Source organism: Tachypleus tridentatus, chromosome 6 (assembly GCF_004210375.1).
Source record: "Tachypleus tridentatus isolate NWPU-2018 chromosome 6, ASM421037v1, whole genome shotgun sequence".
Classification (NCBI taxonomy): domain Eukaryota; kingdom Metazoa; phylum Arthropoda; class Merostomata; order Xiphosura; family Limulidae; genus Tachypleus; species Tachypleus tridentatus.
The window spans coordinates 73,316,766-73,343,198 of NC_134830.1; the positions used below are offsets into that span (position 1 = coordinate 73,316,766).

Below are 26,433 nucleotides of genomic sequence, written 5' to 3' on the forward strand. Positions count from 1 at the left end.
GACATTCTTCTTTGCTGAATGGTTGCTATGGCGACATAATTATATCTTTAGAATGTTCTGTAATCGTTAGTCAGTAGGAATGATGTGAGATGTACGTGATTAACTGGGCATAATATAAATGCTGCTCAGAAACTCGATCCTCACTAGAATTATGCGTCAGCAAAATTATTTACCGGGTATTTTATATAGTATAGTAAGTACATATCTGCTGCTGGATTTATGTATATAACGTGAAACAACTCGTAAGTTTATGAATTGGCTACTCTCCCTGTACCTGGAACTTTATAATCACTTTGCTGATAGCAACGGATAAACATTACAAGAGATTTTGTTAGTCTTTACTGATATTACTTCTTCAGTAATATGGAAGCAACTTCGATGGAATAACTCTAACATGGTCAGTTGTTCCAAACTTTACATTGTATTGTCTGTATCACTGATATTCTGTGTTTATATTTCTTAACCCTACATTGCATGATCTGTGCCTCTGTTATCACATATTTACATATCCTTATGTAGATGTATGTGCATTGAATACTAGTATCATTACCAGAAATCACTGTAATGCACAACTTATAATACTTTGTACATTTGTTTCTCTAAAGACAACTCAAGTAGCATTACTGAATTTATAGCCACCTATAAAATATCTACACAGGCATTTTAAAGCATTCACATATAAGGCTCTTACTTCGGCTAGAACAAACAAATCTGTGTCAATATGTCCAAGAGTGCTAAGAATATGGGCAGTAATAACAGCAATACATTAAAGGAAATATCTTCTCAAACCATATAAATGAAATAGATTTCTTTTTACATGTTTGTCTTCATAATTTTTACTTTCTCAGGAATATTTACAACTGTGTTCAGTTTATCATCTTCTTTTCCCAAAATATGAATTAGCAAGGTCCACACTTTTTAAAGCAGTAACTAATAATAATGATGAGGTAAAGTTATATATTTTGATTAAGTTGCTTAAACTAAACTTGTAGAGAATTAGCACCATATTATTTTATTTTTTCTAATATCAGTAGAGCATCAGAGAAGTTTGATTTTTTTCTTGTCACGTTTTTCTTTCTTTTTTTGCCTTACAAAACTATTTCTTTGCAAAACAAAAAAAAGCCAAACAAAATCTTAAAGACAGTTACAGCATTGTTAGACATCACCTCATACTTTTCAGTGATGGACCAGTGTTTTTATTCTTTTCGTACTTAAACTTTAAGTCACTCTGAAAGAGCAGTAAATATTCAGTTTTAAAACGCTGAAATCTGGGGTTAGATTCCTATCAGTGAACATAGCAGACAACTCGATGTGGCTTTGTTATATTAAAACATACGCACTTAAACTTTAATTCTTTGAATAAACTTGCACATAATTAACTAAGATTAGAATAAAATGCCTCGTAACTCATAAATTTAGTAGCTGTTGATAATTTTATCTTTTCACAATAACAACATAAGAAATATGTGTTGCTTGTCTTTAATTACTAGTTATCGTATCCTTACTGAAGTAAATATCTCAAGTTTATGATTTTTGAGGTAAAATAAATTAATTTCTATCTAAAATAATTAAATGCTTTTGACGTTTCATGTAACACTTATTACATCTTCGTTTTATAATATACAATTAATTCGCATTTTGATATATTTAGGTATAGGTTCTTTGATTGTTATAAAGCATTACTTGCTAAAGTTTGCATTCAGTATTCCATTGTCATTCTTAATTTTGACTTTGCTGAGTTTATTTGGCATAATTTATTTATTTTTCTTGAAATATTAAAAAATAATTGTTGAATGAGCTATGATCATTTATTACTTTTACCTAGGATAATTCTCCGTTATAAAATTGTATTCAATCTGCCAACATATTTTTTTGCAAGGAATAGCATTATAGTTTAAGATATTTGAATGTTTGTTTGTTTGTTTAGAATTAAGCACAAAGCTACCCAATGGGATATCTGTGATTTTCCCACCACAGGTATCGAAACCCGATTTATAGGAGTGTGAGCCCAGACATACTGCTGTGCCACTGGGAGGGGGGGACGATATTTGAATGATGTTCATAATTATGTTCCTTTATGAGGTAGAAACTTCAAATTTTTAAATTTAAATTTACTAGACTAGGGTAAAGTGAGAAATTATGCGTGGTGGTTCAATTACCAGAGACAATAATATGTTAACTGCAGGTCTATATATATATTTTATAATATATACTGTTATAGATCTAATGTTTCAGGCAAAGCCCGTCATCAGGTATCGATAGATGAACAGAAAAATCCTAAACGAAAAAGTTCTAAATTAAAGATCGTGTTGGAATGTAGCAAATAAACGTGTCTAACAATATTTACAAATGCTTGAAAAATATAAGATAATTAGAAAGTTATGTATATATGTACATATGTACAGAGAAATAAACTGAGAATTTGGTAAAAGTAAAAATAGTAGCCGGCACAATTTATTAGAAATATTTACGAAGAAATAAAAAAGGATTAGATAGATACATAATTGACTGTATAAATGTTGTAAATATATTTAAAACTAAATGAAAGAAAGATTGCAAAAAGCAAAAATTTTCATTTAACTCATAGGAATGATAGTTTCCACTTAAAAAAAAAAAAGATTGTTTTATTGTAATTCGCGTTTACATTTGTTTGTAGGAGCCTTCTTCATAACAAATATTTTAAAATGTTCAGCCGTATGGATGTGCAAATTAAGATGTAGAATCACTAGTTTATCTGTGTTACAATTTATTATGTATCTGAGATGTTCCCTGATCCATTCTGCTAATAATCTATTGAATTCTTCTGTATGTAATTTTCCAGAACATGTATATATGGTGGAATATGTGATGCGCTTTGATGTGAAATTGCATTGATCCTTAAAGTAAAACCACATTGCATGGATGTTGTTGGGTCAATGTAAACACTCGTATTGAAGCATCTTCTGTCACAAGGATAGCAACAACAGTAAATTTTTGGATTTTCGAAAACTGCTATGAACTGAGTAGTTTCCAATAATGGTATTGTATCGGTAGGAAATCATGGGGGTTTTGGAAAAATATACTTAATGGTTCACTATAATGTTTTTACTGTTTGTTGTTTGTTTGGGGTATGTAAAAATAACAGATGACCTGATACGGAGAGTTTAGAGTTTGTTTCTGTGAAAGATGAAGGAGAATTGTTGTTTGATTTACAACAGAGTTACGAGCTCCTTTGGGGTTGTCACTATTGTGAGAAAATGATCTAATAATCCAAGCTGGTACTGAAATCATCAGGTTCATTATACATTTTCTGTAGCCTAATGAAGAAGGATATTGGGGTGTTTTTTATGTGTATGGAACGATTAGGATTAAAATGTAAATAATTGTGGACATTTGTGGATTTATAATGAGTACTGGTTGTGATTTTATCGGAAGAAACAGAACAAAGAATGTTCAGTAATGGTAGTAATTATTTGGAAACGTTATGCGTGTAGGCCAGTGAAGGGTGGAAGTTACTTACGTAATGAATAAATTTTTCTAGTTTGGACAAGTTGCCTGTGAAGATTCCAACAACATCATCGAAATGTCTCTTGTAAAGGAGAGGTAAGGAACCATCGTACTGTTTAAACACGAGTTCTTCAATATATTCCACAAAATGGTTTGCACAATTCGGACTTATTTTAGTTTTCATAACCATACCGCTAGCCCGCTTGTGAAATTCGTTTCTACAACGGAACCTACTGCATTTTAAAACTAATTCTGCTAGATGGAGTAAAGTGCTAACAGGGACCTAAAATTTAGAACATTTGTCAAAAAAAAGTCTTAAAACCATTAAACTCTCTTGTTGCGGTAGTACGGTATATAATGATTTGATGTTCATAATAAATAAAAATATCGAGTCTGAGTTGAGATTAATAACAACTTGCATCAACTTATTGTGATTTCTGTATCACGTGCACATGAAGTAAGTTCATGTACCAGAGCTCTTCTTTGGCATAATCTCCATTCTTAAATAAACAATTGAAATTATCACTTCAGAATAATTTTGATCAATTTGAACTTTTCTTGTAGAATCTCGTCAGACTCGTTTGGATTTAGAATAATAGTATGTAGCATGGATATCACGCAAAAGTTCAAACTATCAAACTAAAACTTAAAGATAAAAATCTAATAGTTCCATAGGAATAAATGAATAGAACAAATAAAGTATAGTAGCAAATCGAGAGCAAGAACAGTAAAATAAAGTGCTGATGATATATATATATATTTGAAATGGAAGGATACGGAGATAAAAGATAAGAAACAGCATGTATATGATTAAAAATGTAATTTTTAAGAAAATTATAGCATTCTTTCAAAACCATTACCATAACAGATCTCGAGTTCTGTGAGGACTAAAATGAATTGTAATTTATAATTATACTGACAACAGAAAATAAATAAAGTTTTAGTAATTGTAGGATTTCTGTCTCTTAAGTGTTGATTATATTAAAGAGGAAATGTAAAGTAACTTAGAAAAAAAATTCAAGTAATAGGATGAGAATCTGGAAACTATAAACCCATAATTAAAGTTTTATGAAGTTGTAATTATAAAACAAAACAAATATTAACTTATGGTGCGATAAAGCTTCACCAAGTAACTTTATCCTAACATAAATAAGAAAGAAACCTGTTTAGAAATATCGCAAACAAATCAAAGAACATAAGCTTAAAGAAGAGCTGTGTAGAAGCGACAATGAATAGGAAACCGTATTTTAACTGTTAATGCTGGTATGCATTAAGTTGTTTAATCCGTTCTTCAAATTAATATTTTTTTTATAAAAATAGTTACTTAAAATTCTTATAATAGTAAAATTCAAATACTAGTTTAGAAAAACTAATAACTAGTGTCATTTTATAAATATATTTTCATAATTCATATTACCTATTGAAAATTTAATTGCGTGAACGAAATATTACTCGTTGTTCCCTTAGCAAAAATGCGCACAGGACTTAGCTTATTCACTCATGCAGATTAAACTTAGGTTTTGATGAAACAACATGTGGAATAAAAGGTACATATTTTCTTACTTTCTCTGTAGATGAAGATTTTCAAGTTACTGTTTCTTAACAAGAAATAAACCGTCTCTGAGCATAGATGCTCCTAGAATAAATAGTTCGTATTCAACACGAATTCGGAGCTGAATTATTAAAAGCACTTCTGTGCCATACGCACGGAACACGTACTAGTCATGTGGCATAGGCTACCCAAAACGATCTGTACAAGGACTTCGCTGTACCAGCGAGGGACGTTTTTATTGTTAAACATTTGGTAAAGAGGACAGAAAAGATATTGCAGATAGACAAAATTGAGTATTTACACCAAAACCCTTGTTTCTGAAATGACCTTTATATTACGGCTAGTTTTATGTAAATGTATTTTGTAGGTTTTGAATTTCGCGTAAACCTACACGAGGGATATCTGCGTTAGGCGTCTCTAATATAGCAGTTAAAACTATTGTGTTTACTCTTTTATAATGCCTCTACGGCTGAAATGGAGAGTATCTCAGATCTGACAGGGATTCGAGCCTGTGATACTAAGCTTACGAATCAAGCGCCTTAACCACTTTGTTATGCCGGGATGTTTGAAAATGTGTATATTTCAAAATCAAAGAAGCAATTTCATAATACAAAAACAATCATCTTTAAATATTTTTCTAGTTATATTAATTAATTAAAATAACTACCTTAAAATAATTTGTAAACTGCTTAAATTTTCGATTTTAAAATATTCCATTAGTTACTGACATAAGAAGCCGACATTTTCGTTCCCATTAATATTCCAATTATTTGTTCATATAGTTTACCTTTGTATACAAAGAAATAAGCATTAAAATAAGATTCAGCTTTTAATTATTACTTCCTATCAAACCATATATGTAACACGTTTAGGTTTTTGATCCACAAAAATATTTTAACTAATTCTCTCGTGTAGGTAAGTCATTTTTATAAATTCTCCATTGTCAATTTAATCCAGCCCGTATGACTGATAGTCCAACAGAAGGCTCTTTCAGCAATGAATTAAAGTTTCAAAACATAGTGTACGTGGTTTTTGGTTGATCAAGTATACATTTTACAGTAGTGAAAAGGCTTACAAAATGGAAACAATGGTAAGAAATGATGTTTGTCAAGTGTTCTAAACGTTATTTAATCGGGTTTGAAGGTAAATCAGATATATAAGAATTTCATATAAGATAAATATACGTAGACAAAGCTTTGTACGGGAAGAAACATGTCCATAATCATCCTTTGGAAGAGACATCTCATTCATGTTGAAAAAACTGTTAAACCTGAGGAAGTAGTTTTCATGGAGAATAAACTGAAGAGTTTTACAAATCACCAATGATTATATTGTGAGTCTGGAACCAGTGTATGATATACTTGGTTCGAACTTTGAAGATAATGAAATTTTTTTGTAAATGTGATGTTATTGTACAGGTCCCAGATTCAATTGGATAGCTTGATTTTGTATGCCAGACTGAGGGCATGCTATTCTCGCACCATAAATCTTTCATAAACTTAAGAAGCAGAAATTCACGAGTTATAACAAAAGGGAATTCAAGGACGAAAGAAAAAATTATAAGTACAAAAGATCAAACATGTAGTTCCAATGAGATATCCAGAAAGAAGAGTTATTGTATGTTCTGGAAGCCTTTCATATCAGATACTTATCGAAGGCAATACTCAATATCCATTAGAAGTACTTAAAGAACTGATACGTGGCGATGAAGATATAGTAGTTGATTTCATTAGACATCAAGTGCTGAATGTAGGACGATAAATGACAGCAGCATAGGAATATTATAAAAGTCCAATGGAGGATCAGTAGATAGATATATAGTAGATATTGTATTTTATAGGTAAAAGGAAACACATAAATGCTGCATTTTATAGGTAGAAGGGTCTCAGAATGAAGATTATTATAGCCGTATCAGATTTCTTTTGCTCCATGACAGATATATAATAATATTTCTATGATTGATGGTTAAGAGACATTCCAATTTTTTTCCACCAAAGGAGATAGATAGCGTTACATCCTGTCAGTATAAACTGTAGTACAGGAGGACCTACGGATACAAGAATAATATAGTAACAGGAAAATATTTTAAAATAGAATATCCAGAAAAATGTAACCCATAAATGGGTATAAAAGTAGTCCAAACGCTATTACGAATAAATCTGTATGATTAAGCATGTTTTCCCTTCTCCTTACCTTTTCTGTGTGAATAACAAAGCCATTATCATTTTAAATATGACTGTAATTTAGATGTAAATTATTTTACAATGATGTTTACACTGAAGCTCAGGGGTTCAATCACAGTACGTTTTTCACCTATAAAGCTTTTCTATAGATCATTTTAGTGATTTTTAATGTTAATTATTTACTTTCATAAATTTTAGATAATACTTAAATGTACGTATGTTACCATTATTGAACAAATAACTATTTGTAAATATATGCTGAAATCGCTGCACAATTGCTGTTCGCGTATCTTGTTATGAAACACGAAGTATCCTTAAAGAATTTATATTTCCGCTACTTATTTCATAATTTTAAATTTATAATAGTAAAACCTGTGTAAAAAGTAGAAATGTTGTTTTGTTTCATAGTATATATAACTTACAATTCAAAATTTCACTTCAAGTATAAATGTAATAATAAAACTTCAAACATTTCTTTTTTCTAAAATGTCCTTTTACTAAACCAGTTCGCATATTAACAAGCTATTTTTAGTATGAAATTTATAAGAACAAGAAAACAACTACGAACCGTCATGAAAACATGAAATTTATAGCTTAAATTAAAGAATTAATATATAAGTTTTTATTTTTCAATTCACAATTTTTATATTTTTTTAAAAACACATGTTAATAAAAAATCTACCTCATTATTTTAAATTAAATTAAGAAAAATATATAAATTTAAATTAGCATTAAAATATTTTAACTTTAATAATAAAGTGATTACAATAAAAACAGAAATTACACAGAGTACAGATGTTATTTTTAAGAGACTGTTACTCACTTTGTCTTAAATAATCTAATACTTATGTAAAGTTACCCAGAGTATATTTAAAATACATGCCAAAGCCTCTGATATTCTATTTACTAAACCAATTGACCATGACTTTCTTTTTTTGTTTGTTTTGAATTTCGCACAAAGGTACTCGAGGGCTATCTGCGCTAGCCGTCCCTCATTTAGCAGTGTAAGACTAGAGGGAAGGCAGATAGTCAGCACCACCCACCGCCAACTCTTGGGCTACTCTTTTACCAAAGAATAGTGGGATTGACCGCACATTATAACGCCCCCACAGTTGAAAGGGCGAGCATGTTTAGTGCGATCGGTATTCGAACCCACAACCCTCGGATTACGAGTCAAACGCCTTAACACGCTTGGCCATGCCGGGTTCCCATGACTTTCATATAAAATTCAGCGAAATATCAAATTGGTAAATAAAGGTGTGTCTTAGTTAAAATTTTAAGAATGTTTTTTTTAAGTTAATTTAGTCCATTGAAATAGTTGAAAGTAAATAAGTAGATGTGTTTCGTTTCTGAAAGGAACAATTTTCTTTATTTCTAGCATGATACCTTCGTAAACTAAATCTCGTCTCAAATTATTAGCATCTCTTTTTTCGATTGCTTTGACATCATATTGTTATAACTGTACAGTACATGCACTACACTTTCACTTCATATGTCCATCAACCTTATTTTTACTAATTGCTATCAGGAATTGACTCATACTATCGTAAACATAATAAGTTCTCTTTATTACCTTAAGCAGTAAAACGTAGATTTAGAATTGAGTTTGGATTTCTATTAGCAGTTTATTAGTTTCTTCCTTCAACTCTTTTGGATTTTAAATTGTTTCTTACATTTACTGGTCTTCTCGTTTCTTTCTTTGAACTCATGTCTCTTATACTGATTTTTAAATCAAACAAAACCCTTTAGTTTCTGACATTGCACTTGTTTTTCTTATGTCAAATTACGATTTTTCCTAATCATAGGGGTCCCATAATTTTCACATTATCTGAACAAAAAGGTAACTTTTGTTTCCGGTCGCTATCATTTTAATGACTTAGAGTGATGTAATCCCCTAATTTTTCGATACTGATCAAAAGTTGATATTTCTTTCATAGAACTTCATAACACATATCTCTTATTCCAACGTATCAACACAGTCGTCTGTAGATTGTTTCACCTATAACAGATTTGTTTATATAATACTGATAATATTGCTGACTTTCACGTATCACATTAGAGCTTAAAGTCTTTGCTTGCATACTTTATATTACTGTATCATTTAAAATATATATATAATTTGTATATATATGTTACTACAACATTATAAAAAAATTATCACTCTTTTACTTATATTTGTCTTTACACAATTAATCTAAAAATATCTTCCATCTCCTCCAATCCACCTTTAATGCTTAGGATTTGAATCACAAAGTTCATAAATTCTTAACTTTCCATTTATTGGCATAACCTGACTTTCACACACAACATCAGTTTTAACTCTAAATGGACAGATCTTAAGTGCCATATCCAAATGTGATATATACATCAGTTTTAGTCAGAACGTGGTTATCATACAAGTTTAAGGAGCTACTTTAGTGTATCATGGCTTAAGTATATTTACGTGATGTGTTCATCCCACAACCTCTCCATCCCATACATCTGTTTGATAAATCCAATCATTTTACGACACGTTTAATTATAAGGAAAGGACCCATCGACCTTGCCGCTAAATTATTTTCGTGTACTGCAACAAAATGATTTATTTTACGTTTGTGTTCTCTAATATTATTATCATAGCAAAACATTTGTTTAATCTCGATCTTCTAAGTGGTTTTAGCCACTGTCTTGTGCCCATTTACTAATATTCACATCATCTTGGTCAAATATATTACTACATTTTGTGTCTAGGCTTTGTGTCTCTAGACTAATTTGAGTTTAATAAGTCTAATGGACCATTAGTATCTCTATCATATATCTCAGCAGATAGCCCAATGCGACTGTGCTATAAGAAAACACACACACACTATCATAATATCAACTCAAAGGGTCATAGTACTGTTATATCTTCGTGAACTTATGCAACTAGCACGAAAGGCAATATCATATTCCATTCAACAGGATTATTCTATACTAATACTCTTAGCGTAGCCTTAATTGTCTTATTTGCATTCTTACACACCCGATTTCTCTGTGATATTTAAGGACTAGTGTGTTTTATTTTTACTCTTGTCGCCTTACATAATGATTGCATTATTTTCGATTGAAAACTGCTACTTAAGTCTGATAAGAGTTTGGCCCGGCATGACCAAGCGTGTTAAGGCGTGGGACTCGTAATCTGAGGGTCGCGGGTTCGCATCCCGGTCGCGCCAAACATGCTCGCCCTTTCAGCCGTGAGGGCGTTATAATGTGACGGTTAATCCCACTATTCGTTGGTAAAAAAGTAGCCCAAGAGTTGGCGGTGGGTGGTGATGACTAGCTGCCTTTCCTCTAGTCTTACACTGCTAAATTAGGGACAGCTAGCACAGATAGCCCTCGAGTAGCTTTGTGCGAAATTCAAAAACAAACAAACAAACTGATAAGAGTTCTTCAGAAAACCGGATCCGTGAAAATTTCACTATCAAATTTCACGGCTTTCCTCTTCATACATATAAGTCACCTAATACTACTGCTTTTATATGTCTAGTCGAAGAATCAGTCTCTGTCAGAATATATTTAGTCCGTTACTCTGATACTGAAAATGGTTCGATAATATCGGTACGAATAAAACTAAAAAGATTCACTAATAACTGATAAACTAACAATTCTGTTTTTTCACTTTCATTTTTTATTTATAGCCAATTGACATTATGGACAGCTCTTTACATAATTATCTATATCTTCAAATATATATGACCAGTAGTAGTAGTTATTGAACCTATCTTTCATTTTAGCTATTCCTAAATGTCCAGCCGTCATAATATGATACTCTTACACTAATATTGTCTGTCTTCTTCCTTTCGGGAGTACTATTCTATCTATACTTTTATTGCATCACTTCCATTACCTTTACGTCTCAACACTTTTCTCATGTATAGTAGTAATTTCTTTATAGTTGAATTACCTCCAGGTACGCTACCTTGACTTTACTATAGCATTTATCCAAGTTCTCATCTTATAAATGCGATTTAATTAGTTGTAGTCAATCTATACTCTCTATTCTAACAGAATTTAAAACTTTTTAATTACTTGTATTATTTACTTGGTAAGTTATTCCTTCTCTAACTCTTACCCCTGCTTCAGAGTTTTCTATAATATCGTTTATTATCTAGCTATTTTGGCAATGTATCACCACTGCTGTTAGTTTATATTATAACCCGAAATCTTCTATCTCATTTCCAAACAAAACGTGATATGGGATACAATCTGATATCCCTATGACAATTTTATAATCAAAAGCCCAACAGTTTAACATTACTTTATCTAGTGCACAGAGCCTTTCCAGTTGTTATGTTAAACCCAGTTAAACCTATCTATCATTTTAGAGTTCATCATATCTTACTAACTCTGTCCTCACCAGAGCTTTCCATCAACCAGTTACACTTGATACCTTTATGACTTCCATATTTTTCAGCACACCTTCTAAGTATTCATTTAAAATTTTCTGTCAATTTTCAGTACAACACATTGCATTCTCCCTTTTTTCCTGAACCTTTTTTATTCTGCATACATAAGTTAACAATTTGCTCAACTTGGTCATACATTAAACATTTTGGAAGAAGTTTTTAATTTTTCTTCTTATTTACAAAATCAAGTTTTGAAAAGATTGTCCTTACAATTATCAGGACAGCTGATCCAGTTTTATTTGTTTTATTACGTCATTCTATAGCTTCATTTGCACCTAATTTCAGTCTACCATGTTTCTTCGTCACTACAAACTTATCCACTAACTTCATTGTGCCAGGTGCATTTTCTGACTTAATATTTTAACCGTACTACTATTTGTATTGCTAATTTTGTCAAAACTTGCTCTTGCAACATGAAATTTACAATCTTTTGTTCAACTGGATCGTCTGATTCATTTAACCAACAATTCAAGCGGCTTTGTTCCATTCTCTATAAATATCTCATTTGGTGTTTCTTTTGACACTGATTTTTTTTACAATACGACTCTAAAATAGCTGATTTCACGACATAATACTTTAATCCGTTTGCGTTCACAATTTAATTGTATGGTACTAATACTTTTTTTAAGTAATATTGGAATTAGTTTATTCGGATATTCTATAACATTCATTACTCTGCTATTGCTAGATTTTCAAAGCACGAAAATTACACCTGTCATAGAATTTAGGCAACTGCACATAGATGCTTCTTTCATGCATGTCAAGCTTTACAATAAAATTAACGATCCTTCCACTCTTTGTTTCTCTGCCTATCTTCCAAATTTAGTTCTTTTCACTCTACTTCCAAGAGTTTATTTTCAAATTCTAAGCATTTAGTTTCTAACTGAACTTAGCAAGGCCTAAATTCTTACCATGATAACCTTTCTGAACAGATCCCATATTTTTTTTCTGAGTTAAATGTGAAAAATAATAATTCATTGTGACTCTCACTTCAATTACACTTTAAATCTACTATCTTTCCCCATTACATCTACATGCTATACCTGATCCTCTACATTTATAGACCAACCTTTTGCCAGTGATATCCAATTCTCTTCCATTCTAGCATCATTATTTCTTTATTCATAAACAATGAGTCACATAGTTTAGAACAAACAATAGTTATCCTAACTTTACCACTTCATCCAGTTGACTTTCCTTTTTTGCTGATAATGCTCCAGTTTTAAACCCTTCTTTTGTTGCTAAGTTTCGATTCCTAATTAATTAATGAATCACTTCTAACGCCACTTTGATATACATAACTTTTACATCATTTTTGTTATTATCGTACTATACTCACAGTTTGCTTTCTCTTGTTATGACCTTGAACTTTATTTGATATCCTATCAAGATATGACTCATAATAGTGTAGACATAACAAGTAGTTGTTTATTACTGTAATCAATAACACGTGGATTTAGAAGTTGGTTTTGTTTCCCACTTGCAGTATATTACTATTTTTCTTTGCCTTTCTTGGTTTATTTATTTTTTAACATTTGTTTGTTACTTTCTCCAACTCATACCTAACATTTACCTTTGGATTTTCTAACCTTTCATGTCTGTTTATGGTATATGAGATTGCAACATTTTATAATTACGGATTATATGATTTTCACACCAGTTGAACAAGAAACACAGCCTTACGGTTCAATCATCTCATAATGAATTAAGAGTCTTGCGCCTTCCTAATACCTGAAATATTGGTCAAAAGTCGAATGCTTTTTTCACATTTTTCAACTTCAATTGGTGTTTCTATGACTAACTTATAACTTCATAACATTCCGCAAAAAAATATTTTAAAACATTAATTACATCTTTACCATTACAATTAAAATAACCTTTCACCTTAAATAAATTCCGCCCTACCTGACGAACAATGAAGTATCCCAGTTCAAAATATCTGTTTGAAGACATAAAACAGATCTGTTTCCATAACATAGCACAATGTTTTAATCGTTCTTTACTTTATAATTTTAAATGTAACAACTTATATAACATATTCACTTTGAGTTACTGTTTAGCCCAAAATATTTTACAACTGTCGAAAACAACCTGAAGAACTCCTTTAAGTAAGGTCACTTCGTGTATTTTGTTTAGTCTTATTACATTCATACTCATATGGAAGTAGTTAGGATGTTTAAGAGTACAATGAAACGTATCGCATTTAAGCTAGCAGAAATTCAGAGTTGCTATATTCATACACATATGATAACGTTTGAAACACCACCACTGTTCTACTTTTACTGTGGTTCTTTAAATATTTAATACATTTATATTAATATACAGACATATTTCAATATTTTATTTTATTTTGAACATAATGTTTTTTTTGTTCGATTGGAGATTCCCTAAAAATAGTACGTAAATCAGCTTAATTTATCTACATCATTATATATGTACGTCTTCGTTTTTCTCTTAGGTTTGAAAATCATTAAATACTCATTGAGCACTACATATATTCACTTAACTGTTTATTGATTAGACATTCAATTCGAGGTACATTTCAGGCACAATATCTGTATTATATAAGTAATATATATAATCTATATCTTAAACTAACAGTATATAATAGGAGCATATCTTTGAAATATTCATCATTGTGTTTACCTACTGTCACACTCTATGTTCCAATTTCCTTTTCAAAGTGCTCTTTAACATTTGACTTCTCATGCTGTCATTTCCTCGTGTCGAGTTTCTTCCTTTCGACAAGCACGTAGTACTACTGAAAGTTGCTAAGTTTTGGTTTTCAATATTTCTCTGTTCATTGTCCAAGCCTGCCTTGTGCCTGCTTGTTTGATTCTTTCTGTACTCAAAACACTTTCCACTTAACAATTTAGAAGAAGTTGCTGACGTAAGCGTAGAACTGGATTTTTTGCAATTTCCTATGTAAAAGAAAAAACCACTAAACTTAGGTTTTTAATTTGTATAATTCGTTTATTTCCAATTGATCAAGGTAAAATATCTTCAATGGCAGTTACATTAACTTGCCACTTTAATAGAACCCTTGAACCCTTACACACATACACATAGGTAGAACATCACTTTTCTTTATTCATGCAAATTAAATTTATCGTGCGATGTGTCAGATGATTAGTTTAATTACATAAATTCAGAACTGCTATCACATTATGGTCTGTAAAATAATAAGTAGTTGCATTATATGAAATGTTCACTGACCTATGATAATGGTTATTCGTATAATAAAACCATTGCTATGAAAGATCGATTATTTGGTAGCCTGAACAAAAACATATGCTATCAGATTATCTCAGGAATGGCAACTGAAATAAGTTATTTTAATATTATGCAGTACTGTGAGGGGCAACAGATGGTTAAACCCCGAATAAAAAGTAGATTGGACAGGCTTGTACTGTACAACAAATGTCAGAATGTGTTATATAACAATAGATTCGGTCAACAACGATCACGTTTTGTCTTTCACTAAGTGAATCATGTAAGTATAATAGAAAGCTAGTTAGCAGCTGGGTAAAAAAAACAAAAAAAAACGCTTATCCTTGACTCCAATAGGTAAGAGTAGCTTCAGTGGTGAATGGAGTACAAAATATAAGTTGTAAGGTATTAGCAAAGTGTCATGTAATCTGATGAGTCGTGATTCACCCTCTTCTGCGGTGATGGTTGAGTTAAAAGATTCTACATTTGACCAGTATGCTATTGTTACAACAACACTATATATTGGAGATCATGTAATAGTGTTGGGTACGATCTCACGGTAGGATTTGGACATTTTGATTCCTTTAGAATGGTGAATAAAATTCAAAATTTACCAACAAGGTTCAATCCACAGCGTTGCCAGTCTATCCTAATAAACAAATAATTTTCTATGACCATAATTGAATTATTAATCGCTCCGAAATTGTCCGAAATTTAATAACGAACATGAAATTGACACCAATCATCTCACTTATCCAACATTCATCTTATATGTGACATAATTACAATCGTTATACCACGACATGATGCTTTGACAAACAAGACGCCTTCCTGATTCTTGTGGCCTATATGTTATTCTGAGTCCAGACTAATATGGGGGTATAATGTGGTCCAACCTGATATTAAAAGGAGATCCCAATAAAACTGCCAGCCAGTGTCTGAGAGGTGATACAACAGTTTAATCATAAAATATGCTTATTGCAAGTGAAAAGATCATAATTACAGAACTCTCTAGAATTATTCAATCCGTAGATGACAATGTCCAGATTAATAGTCATCTTGAGAATAATTGCGGTAAAGGTAAGCGTACTTATTTTATTTATAAATCCATTCTTAAATTCGTTGTATGTAATTTAGAATCGCGGTGAAAAAAAACCAGATTGAGATAATATAAATTGATACAATTAAGCCCAATTTTCTTCACATTATTTCAAGATTTGGAATCAAAAGATGTATTTATGTGTAATAAAGCAATATCGTTTAAAGCGATACATTTAGAACAAAACGTGTAATGGAAGTTATAAAAGACAGTGAACATGTTACATTATCAGCTTTACATACATATATATACGTATAATTTAAAACAAAATTAAATTTAATAATAAAGTATCCTGTAGGATTTTGCGCCTATGAAATGGTTTACATTATACTGGATTAACGTTTTCAATATCTAGAAAGAATTTAAAATAAAATACATATTAAAACCGGTGGTTTCTGAACATCAAGAAAAGCCCCCAGAAAGCTTATTATTACATTATACATTTGTTAGGTTATTAATAATTAAAATTATATACCATCTCACACTTAGAAAATAAAATTATCATTATATATTGTTAACACCAGTAAGTCATATAATCCACCATATATTAATGTTTATAAAATTATTTGTATCTATTATTAAAATAATTACGGATTTTTAAAAAGACGCATGCAGGTATTGTAAAAATACATGCATTTTTTTACAATAATAATTTGTTTATGTTGTAAAAAATGTATAAATATTTAAGAAGTACTTCGATTTTGTAAAAGCACATGTCTTTAAGAAAGTCGGTGGGCTGAGCAGATAGCCCTTTGTGGCTTTGTTATAAGAAAAACACACACACTTTAAGAAAGTAATCTACAACTGGTGTTAAATTATGTGAAAATTTTCTAAAACTAAATTTCTGAAAATATTGCACAATGCATTAAAATACTAAAACATGACAAATATAAAACTTGCAAAATCATCTCTATATCTTTAGAAAATTAACTTCATGATATTTCAAATGTTATAAAAGGAGCAATATTTAAATTAAATGGGTATGTGCTCTATTATTAAAACGAAATATCCATATATTCTTAAATTATGTGTAATTGTGAAAAAACGTAAACAGCAGATATTACAAACATATATAATGCGAATATTAAGAATAACACTTGTATGCAAATCTTTAGAAAGAGGTTCTCTCTTTCTTTGTAAATATACAGTTAACAATGTAAATATTTTAAAAGTATTCTTCGCAAATGTAAAAAAAAATGCACAAAATTAAAATAGTAATCTGTATATAAGGCAAAACGTGTGGATGTTTAAAGCAATATGAAAAGCATGTCTAAAGTGTACATCTTTTAAAATCCGATAATCATACACAGTAAAAGCATAATCGACCCATAAAAGTAAAGCTATAGAAATTCTAAAAGCACTGTATAAATGTTTATTGTTATAACCAGATTCTGCATAAAAATATTTTGTGTATACTGTTTGGAAATGAACATTCAAAAATGTTTAAAATAGCAATTTTCAGATATTGTCAAAAACGTATAAATAATATTAATGTACAGCTCTATTATTAATTGATTAAATTATAAATATTTTTATTAAAAGTGTATGTAGCTGTAGATACTCAACTGCAGTTTTGTATTTTTCTCTAATTTTCTTTTTAATTTTAAAATGCTTTGACACAAAGTAGCACAAAGGAATGTTCACACATTGATGTCCTAATTTCTGAAACTCTAGACGAGAAGGAGTACAACTAATCAATTACACCCATCACTACTTCTTTGAATACTCTCATTTGACGGTACAATGGGATTTGATTCTCATTCTTCCAAAGCATCCACGACCCCAAAGTGTGGGGCGTTTTTTATATGGTAGTTGAACACGAACTATTAATTCTTGAGCTTGTATATACAGCCACATATGCCTTTTTTATTACCTATTCACATTTCACCTTGGTCACCCGCACATACGTAAAAGTGATAAATACACTTTTTAATAATCAAGCGTTCTTGTTCTTTTTTACTGGGGAGATGAAATAAGATGGTTTGGTAATTCAAATAAAGTTCATGTATAAAAATCAACAAAAATCCTGTTACCTTAGTCAATATTCGAATTCAGTAAGTACATAATTGGCTCGAGATGACCAAGTGGTTAAGGAACTCGACTCGAAATCTGAGAATGGCGGGTTCGAATCCTCGTTACACCAAATATATTCGCCCTTTCAGCCGTGGGAGAGTTATAATGTGACGGTCAGTCTCACTATTCGTTGGTAAAAGAGTAACCCAAGAGTTGGCGGTGGGTGGTGATGACTAGTTTTCTTCTTTCTAGTCTTTAACTGCTAAATTAGGGACGGGTATTGTAGATAACTCTTGCGTAGCATTGTGTGAACTTCCAAACGAACCACAGATGATTTAGGCATTTGACACACAATCAGAAGATTATGTGTTTGAATTCCCGTCACACCAAACATTTTTGCACTTTCAGCCGTAGGGACGCTATAATGTTCCGGTCAATTCCACTTTTCGTTGGTAATATAGTAGCCCAGACTTAGCGATTGGTGGTGATGTCTAGCTACTTTCCCTCTAGTCTTATACTGCAAAATTTGTGACGGCTGGCGCAGATAGCCCTCATGCAGCTTTGCGCGAAATTCAAAACCAAACAATTTCTCAAGTAGCAGAGTCACTGTCTGGTCATCTGCTTAATGGCATATTCGTTTACCTTCACCATGAGACGGTCGCTATGATCAGTGTTGGATATTTCAAGACAACCAAATATCCACAAATAGTAAAAATTGAGAAATAGTTATGCTGTTTGAAGACTGGTAATAATGTGACTCTTTCTTCTTTTTCCAGAAAGTAAACTATTTACTTGATTATGTCCATAATGTAAAGTGAATTTGATAATATTTATAATCAAACAAAGGAATTAAGTTATTGATAACCACAATCACAGATGCTACCAGAGCCTAGTAGTGGTGGTACTACTAACAGCGCACTGTTAGGGTAACTGTTATATAGGGTTATTTCCTCCTTCCATATAATGTTTTGTATTATAGCTTTAATTGCTTGCAGTTTAGTTAAAAATACAGATTTCATCATGCGTATATTACTACACTCTGTAAACTCCGCAGCAAGGACTGTTGAAATTATTACGTCAATGTTATAATCAAATAGACAAGGCAAAACGCTGAACATTATCTCTAGTTTTTGTAACCTTGTGCTTACCTTGGTGACATTTATGCTAGTTCACTAAGCGGTGTGTCAAATATAAAACCCAAAACACCGAGAGCCCTTTAAATCTGAAGAGTCAAGCGTTCATAGTGATGAGCACAATATTTGACACACTTAGGAAACACAACCTGTGTACTATAAAATGTTTCAGCCAAGCTTTTGCAAAGCACCCTCTTTGCTGAGTAACTAATGAATAAAACCATTTTCTAATAAACGCAATTTGATGCGAAAATTTCATTTCGCAGGTTTGATAAGTATTTAAAGAAAAAAAGAGGAGAGGGAAAACATGATACTTTTTTGAATTGTAACAACACAGAAGCTAGCTGCATCTTTTAACTTACTACATCTCAAAGCTGAGGAGTTACACTGAAAAACATTTTTACATTTTTTTTATTCTTATCGTTGCTTTATCTTTTACCTAATATATAGACAAGTAAATTTGTTATATTAAAACGATTTCAAACATGTAACTATGTGACAACCATAGTCAACTGAATCTCACGTTGAAACGGCCATTATCAGAACTACATTTCAACATTGTTTGACGATTAACAGTAGTACGATAGCGTAGAAAATTGATCACTTTTCAACACAAAATATTAGTATTCTTAGATACCAAAGATACGTCAAATCATGAATATACAACTTCCAAGACAAGATATTTTACGTAATGATACTGAGGACAAAAAAGGAATAATGGTCATCTTGGGACATCAAGACCACCCCAAAAAATCTTGGAAGCAGTTGTACTCCAGCAGTGCGATAAAACGCAAACTGACGTGGCAGGGGTTTAGTTTAGAGATAGAGAAATCGTAAGAATTCTTTCTCCAACTGGGGTGTTCAGGAACGTTGTGGTTCCTCTTCGTCCCCTTTCGTGAAAGGTTATTAGTTTTAGTTTTATTTATTTATTTATTAAATAATTTTTTACTCTTTTTTGGGTGAAGGAGGTCATTCTTAATGTTATCCTAGCAGTGCGATGCGAAGTACATTATCTTATATACAGGTGATAATCCCAGAATACAAAGTTCATTATTAAAACCATCCATGTATTCAAGATAATAGTATTCAACATAATCAGAGTGAACATTTATCTGGAAAAGCATTAGACAAAAGCTGCTTCCATGTCATATATGTTTAACCTTTACATACCTTAATTAGCTGGAAAATGAAACGGGTGTTCATGCTATGTATGTGAAATCATACCAGTAATGTCGCCAGTAAAACCGACGCCAGTAAACCAGCGTCCTCACATAATAGATGTATTATGGAAAGCCTGTTCTGAGAAGATATATAATTTGAACATAACAGCCTAACGACGCAATCTTTATCTATGGAAATCACAATGTCTGCTACTGTCAAGCTGCATGGTATAAAACATGAACACATGTAATGAAATAAGCTGTAATTACATGGTAATTCTCAAAAGTTGCTTTAAAATAACGTATTCAATTTTCGTATTTCACTTTTACACAAAATTATTTTTATTGTTTTTCTTCAACTTTTTTTTGTGTATGGGTTTGGTTCTTGAATTTCGCACAAAGTTACACTAAGATTATCTGCACTAGCTGTCAATAATTTAGCAGTGTAAGACTAGATGGAAAGCAACTAGCCATCACCACCAACGGCCATCTCTTGGGCTACTCTTTTACTAACGAATAGTGGTATTAACCGTCACTTTATTACTCGGATTACGAGTCGAGTGCCTTAACCATCTTGTCATGCCAGGCCTGCTCAAGAGTAACTACAAGTATCAAGTAATATACCACTGTAATTAATCTTACTGAGTAGTAATGATTAGCATTCGACATCAAAATTTCAGTTGCTGGTGAAATAGGAAATTTTTTTAGAAAAAGACAACAATGAATAGTTGCAATAAAATAATAAAACATAACTATAGCATTATTTATTTTGATATAATTATAATGCATTATATAAATTTTACTTTTTATTTTTTATATTTTAATTAGTGAAATCGTGGTTACAAACTTTTATTTCATATAGTAAACTGAATTCTCTCCGTTACTGCCCCCGCAAAATTGTCTTTTGCATTTTGGGGCTTTGGCTACTTTATAATAATGAGTGTCAAACTCCATTATTCCCTTATAGTATTCTATGATTTGACTATTGGTAATCTTGGCTTGCTGTTTTCCCACTACTCTATCACTTCAACTTTACGCACGTTCTAGCACGGATAAGTCCCAGCTAACTTGAGCGAAATTCAACAAACAAAGTAAAAGCACCGCATTTCATTGTTTCCAGCCTGTGAAATGTTTATTACAAAAAAATACACCCGTATATATGTAAATGGACATGCAACGTATCTACCTTTTAGTTTAGTCATCATCAGGCAAGAGAAAAGAACGATAATTTAACACAGTAAAGAATACAAGATCAAAATAATGTTCTAGTCACATGAAGCGAATATTACTATTGGTAACTTACAAACAGTATATATGGAGACGAAGAAATAAGAATAAAATTCTTTATTTTTTTGTTTTATTCTATTATTATTTTTTCTATTTTGTACAAATTTCACAAGCTAGAAACAAAAAGTTTTATTAACCAATTTCAAATTAAATCTTCAATTGGTAAGTGCCTCTTTTTTAAACACACTGGATCGATTACTGCCCAGAATGAATAATTATATTACAAACAGCTCCATTCAATTGAATTGTACTCAATTGCATTTAAAAAAAAAAAAATAGATACGCATTCCATTTGAAATTAGAATTTGCACTTTTCAGGGAATTTATTAATCGACCACATGAGATGTAAACATAATCTTTTATAAACTAATATGAGTAATTAAGTAAGCTTTAACCAGTAATACCTCAGTAATCGATACAAACACCAACAACAAATAAGTATGAGTTATTAGCATGTGTTGTTTCACTTACATATTGCCTTTAAGGAGTTTTATTCACACATACTTATATCAACAATTATAAGGAAACTTCTATCAATTATCAACCTTTGCATATATTTGTTAGCAGCATATCACAATTGTTAATATTACACCAGTAATATACAAATAAATAATAATAATTACCACAAATGATCCGTTTATGTAGCTCAAATTACAAGAATACGAAAAAACTGCTTGTGAATGAAAAAGGTTTGACAATTTACCAGTTAAAACCAACATTTTCCAAGAGAAATACCAGTATTTATGAAACATGCTATATGCATATTTGCTACAGTTGAAGTATTACAATATCATTCAAACATCATACACTTTAAAATTATTTTTATGTGTGCAGATAGATAAATTGATGGATCTACCGATAGCTGGATACATGAACAAATATAATGTATTTAATATCATATGCATCATACAAATGATATATATATATATACACACACTACATGGCCAGAACTATGTGGAGAGCCGACCATCACATCCATATCTGCTTGTTGAATATCTCATTCCAAAACCATGGGCATTAATGTGGAGTTGGTCTCCCTTCGCTGCTATAACAGCCTCCACTCTTCTGGGAAGGCTTTTCACTAGATTTTGGAACATGGCTGCGGGGATTCGCTCCTATTCAGCTACAAGAGCATTTATGTGGTCGGGCACTGATGTCGAGTGAGAATGCCTGGTTCGCAATCGGCGTTCCAATTCATCCCAAAGGTGTTCGATGGGGTTAAGATCAGGGCTTTGTGCAGGCCAGTCAAGCTATTCCGCACTAACATCGACAAACCATATCTTTTATACCTCGCTTTGTGCACGGGTGCATTGTCATGCTGAAACAAAAAATTGCCTTCCCCAAACTGTTGACACAGAGTTGGAAGCATACAGTTCTCTAGAATGTCATTGTATGCTGTATCATTAAGCTTTTTTTTTTACTTGAACTAAACAGCCTCACCCAAACCATGAAAACAGCCCCAGATCATTATTCCTCCTCCAAAAACTTTACAATTGGCACTATGCATTCAGGTAAATAGCGTTCTCCTAGCATCCGCCAAACACAGATTCGTTCATCACACTGTCAGATAGCGAAGCTCTTGATGATCAGTTTTATGCTGACGTTGCTTCCAGAGGCAGTTTGGAACTTGGTATTGAGTGTTGCAACTGTGGACAGACGATTTTTACGCGTTACGCGCTTCATCACTCGGCGGTCCCATTCTTTGAGCTTGTGTGGCCTACCGCTTCGTGGCTAACCTGTTGTTGTTCCTAGACGTTTCCATTTTACAATAATAGCACTTACAGTTGACCGGGGTTGCTCTAGCGGGACAGAAATTTGACGATCTGACTTGTTGAAAAGGTGACATCCTATGACACTGCTACAATGAAAACCACTAAGCTCTTCAGTACGACTAATTCTACTGCCAATGTTTATCTATAGAGATTGCATGACTGTATGTTTGTGTTTTATGCATTTGTTAGCAATGTATGTGGTTTAAATAGTCGAATCTAGTAATTAGAAGGGGTGTTCACATACTTTTGGCCATGTAGTGTATATATTCATGTATACAAACATTTCCTGATTAGCAACCTGTAAAATGCGAATACTCACATTTAGCTATACGTTAATTATTCTTACGTACGGTAGTTGTTAATGCTACGAAAAGTTTTCAGTTTCGTAAATTATGTTTAGCTCTCTGGTTAAATCCGGTTATAGGTACGTGTGCAAATCTCATTCTCGAGGACTGCTCTCTTTGGCAGGACTAGTCAGGTAGCTTATCTGTTGTTTCATGGAATATCATATGTTTTCTAATTGGTTGAATGCATAGCGAATGTGCTTTGTTAAGGAAAGTTTTCTTTAATATTGAAGTTTTATCTTGTTTTCTTTTTTTTTCTGTCAATGGTCATTTAACGTTTCTCTCGTATTTTTCTATGTCACAACGCAATGGTTCACTGTTATTCAATCAGTCTTAAGTTCCTCAGCAATGAAACTTTAACACTATGTCTTAACTTTTTTCTCCTTTTCAAATTACCACATTTATAACTTCGAAGTAGTAGGTCCTCAAATTTCCTTGTTATTGAAAATCTAGCAGCTATGTGACAACTTTGACGTTAAAATACGACATTACAAACGAATTCAGTTAAACGTTCGGTACTATAATGAGCATTTACTTATTGGGGAATGGTATGTTATTTCTATTTTCAACTTTTCTAAATAATCTTCCTGTCCATTACTGGTTAACTAATGGAAGATATTGGACATAAACGAAGCACTGGATGCTGGTGTCAAACAACTAATTTATCCGAATCGAGAGTGTGCCATACGTTTCTGATTTCATCCTCAGATTAGACACAATCTGAAAATTACCAGTCCTGATGCAGGTATTCTGGTAATCACAGCACATATTTTCCATATTTCATCTATCATCAGTATTCGTGATATTAAAGTTATTTTATTTTGTTGGTTTATAGAAACTTGCAGTCACTATTAATGTGTTTCATATTTCAATAAGTGAGAAAATAAGATACATGAGCACGGAAATAAACATAAGACCACATATCGTTGAAAGTAGAGCATTATATTCTTAGTAAACGCAGTAGTTATAACCTAACGTGGAACTTTGTGCTGGGACACAAACGAACAACCCACTTTTGGGTGTTATTTTTCTCACATGTGACGCGTCCTAGTGGCACATCGGTATGTTTGCAGACTTACAACGCTAGGTTCTGGGTTTTGATATCCTTGATAGGCAGAGCACAGACAGCTCACTTTGTAGCAATTTGCTGAACTTCAAACAAACAGACTGATAAGTGAAGTATATGTATCTTGTACACCAACTACCATTGCTAGCTTGAATTTGTTCTAAAGCAGAAGTTAGAAATTTTAACAATTCTTCTGGTTTCATAATTCTAAATGGCACTAACTTTAAATGATTTTAGTTTGTTTAATTACAAGTAAATCTGCAATAATGTTATTTTTCCTCCTAGTGTTTTATTTCATATAAATAGGAAAAAAAATTTTAGCGGAAGGTATAGATTTGTGGTTATTTGTAAAACTGCTATATGCGTCCAAAACAAATTGTATATTGCAATAAAAAGAGTACAAACAAGAAAAGTGATACTAGTTGGACAGGTTTTGAAACGATTTTCAATCCCTACTTTGGTTTATCTAAACAAAGCAATATAAATTTACTAATTTAACTCCTCACAGCTGAAAGGGCAAACATATTTGGTGTATTAGACATCCGAACTCTGGTGTATCAGACATCCGACCCTCATATTGTGAATTGAGCAGCCTAACTATGAGGCCACGCCACTTCCATAATTCGACACTCTAAAGGGACATAAAAGAAATATGATGTATCTCTCTTGCTTAAAATGTGGAACAGTGAATACAAATATAGTAGTAGTTCTAGTCAACATTTCAATTATATTGTTTTGTACAGAGTAATAACAAAAAAAGCAATTTCTACAAAAAAAAGCCTAAAAGTACTTAACCTTTCTCGTGTATTTCTGTATTTTCACTGAAGAGCACGCGGCATTAAATCCATCTTTTGGATATAAATCATTGTAGTAATGAATAAAACAAACTGATATCGTAAAGTTTTGTGAACTTAATGGACTGATTACATCATTTTATTGAACCATTTTGTTATATTTGGTTGGAAGAGAATAATCAAAAGCCTAATTAAATATTGTTTGTTTAGTTTGAAAGCTGCAGGGGGCTATCTACTCCAACCAACTTCAATTTAGCAGTGACAGAGTAGAGGGAAGGCAGCTAACCAACACCACCCTCCGTTAACTATAGGGCCACTCTTTTACCAACGACAGGTGGAATTCACCGAAACATTATATCGTCTTCACTGCTGAAAAGACGAGTTTTTTTTTCAGTGACGAGCATTCAAACCCGAGGTCAACAGATTGTGAGTAGAGCATCCTAACTACAAGGACCCTGACAAAAGAGATAAAATATTGAATTTCAGATTCAACTTTTATCTTTGGAACGTTTACTGAACTGGATTAACATAATAAAAATTGTAAATTGTAAGAATGAAAAATAAAACACACGTCTGAATTTACTAGTTCTAAAAGCGAAGATTTTAAAAACGAACATTTTGGATGAAGAACAAAATAATAAAAACTTTTTTTCTAAGTGAGGGTTTGTTCATTAAATTCTATAGATACACATCCGTTCCTTGAGAACAAAAGTCTCAATGGATACTAACATTTATCTAAGGAACTGTTGGATTGAAACAAATGAGTGTTATCATATTGTTTAAAACTACCTTTTATAAATGTGGGCTAAACATCTCAATTCTGGGAATCGCGTATCATCAGTTTTAATGATAGACACAAAATAAAAATAAGGTAACATTAGCAATTCCAGAAGATATATACCTTTCTTTT

General features: G+C 31.8%; 1 protein-coding gene and 1 long non-coding RNA gene across 4 annotated transcripts in view; one reads left to right on the plus strand and one right to left on the minus strand.

The window, feature by feature from the left end:
- Positions 1 to 281: 281 nt before the first annotated feature.
- LOC143252806 (uncharacterized) lies at positions 282 to 26,114 on the plus strand. Its single transcript, XR_013029159.1, has 3 exons — positions 282 to 397; positions 3,521 to 3,582; positions 25,734 to 26,114. It is a non-coding gene; the product is annotated as an uncharacterized LOC143252806 (long non-coding RNA).
- Positions 14,218 to 26,433, minus strand: part of LOC143252804 (substance-K receptor-like) — a 253,291-nt gene continuing 241,075 nt past the window's right edge. For all 3 annotated transcript variants that reach the window (XM_076505522.1, XM_076505523.1, XM_076505524.1), the window contains one exon: positions 14,218 to 14,566. In XM_076505522.1, the coding sequence (XP_076361637.1) occupies positions 14,298 to 14,566 (269 nt within the window). In that variant the 3' untranslated portion in view covers positions 14,218 to 14,297. The remainder of the gene's footprint in view (positions 14,567 to 26,433) is intronic.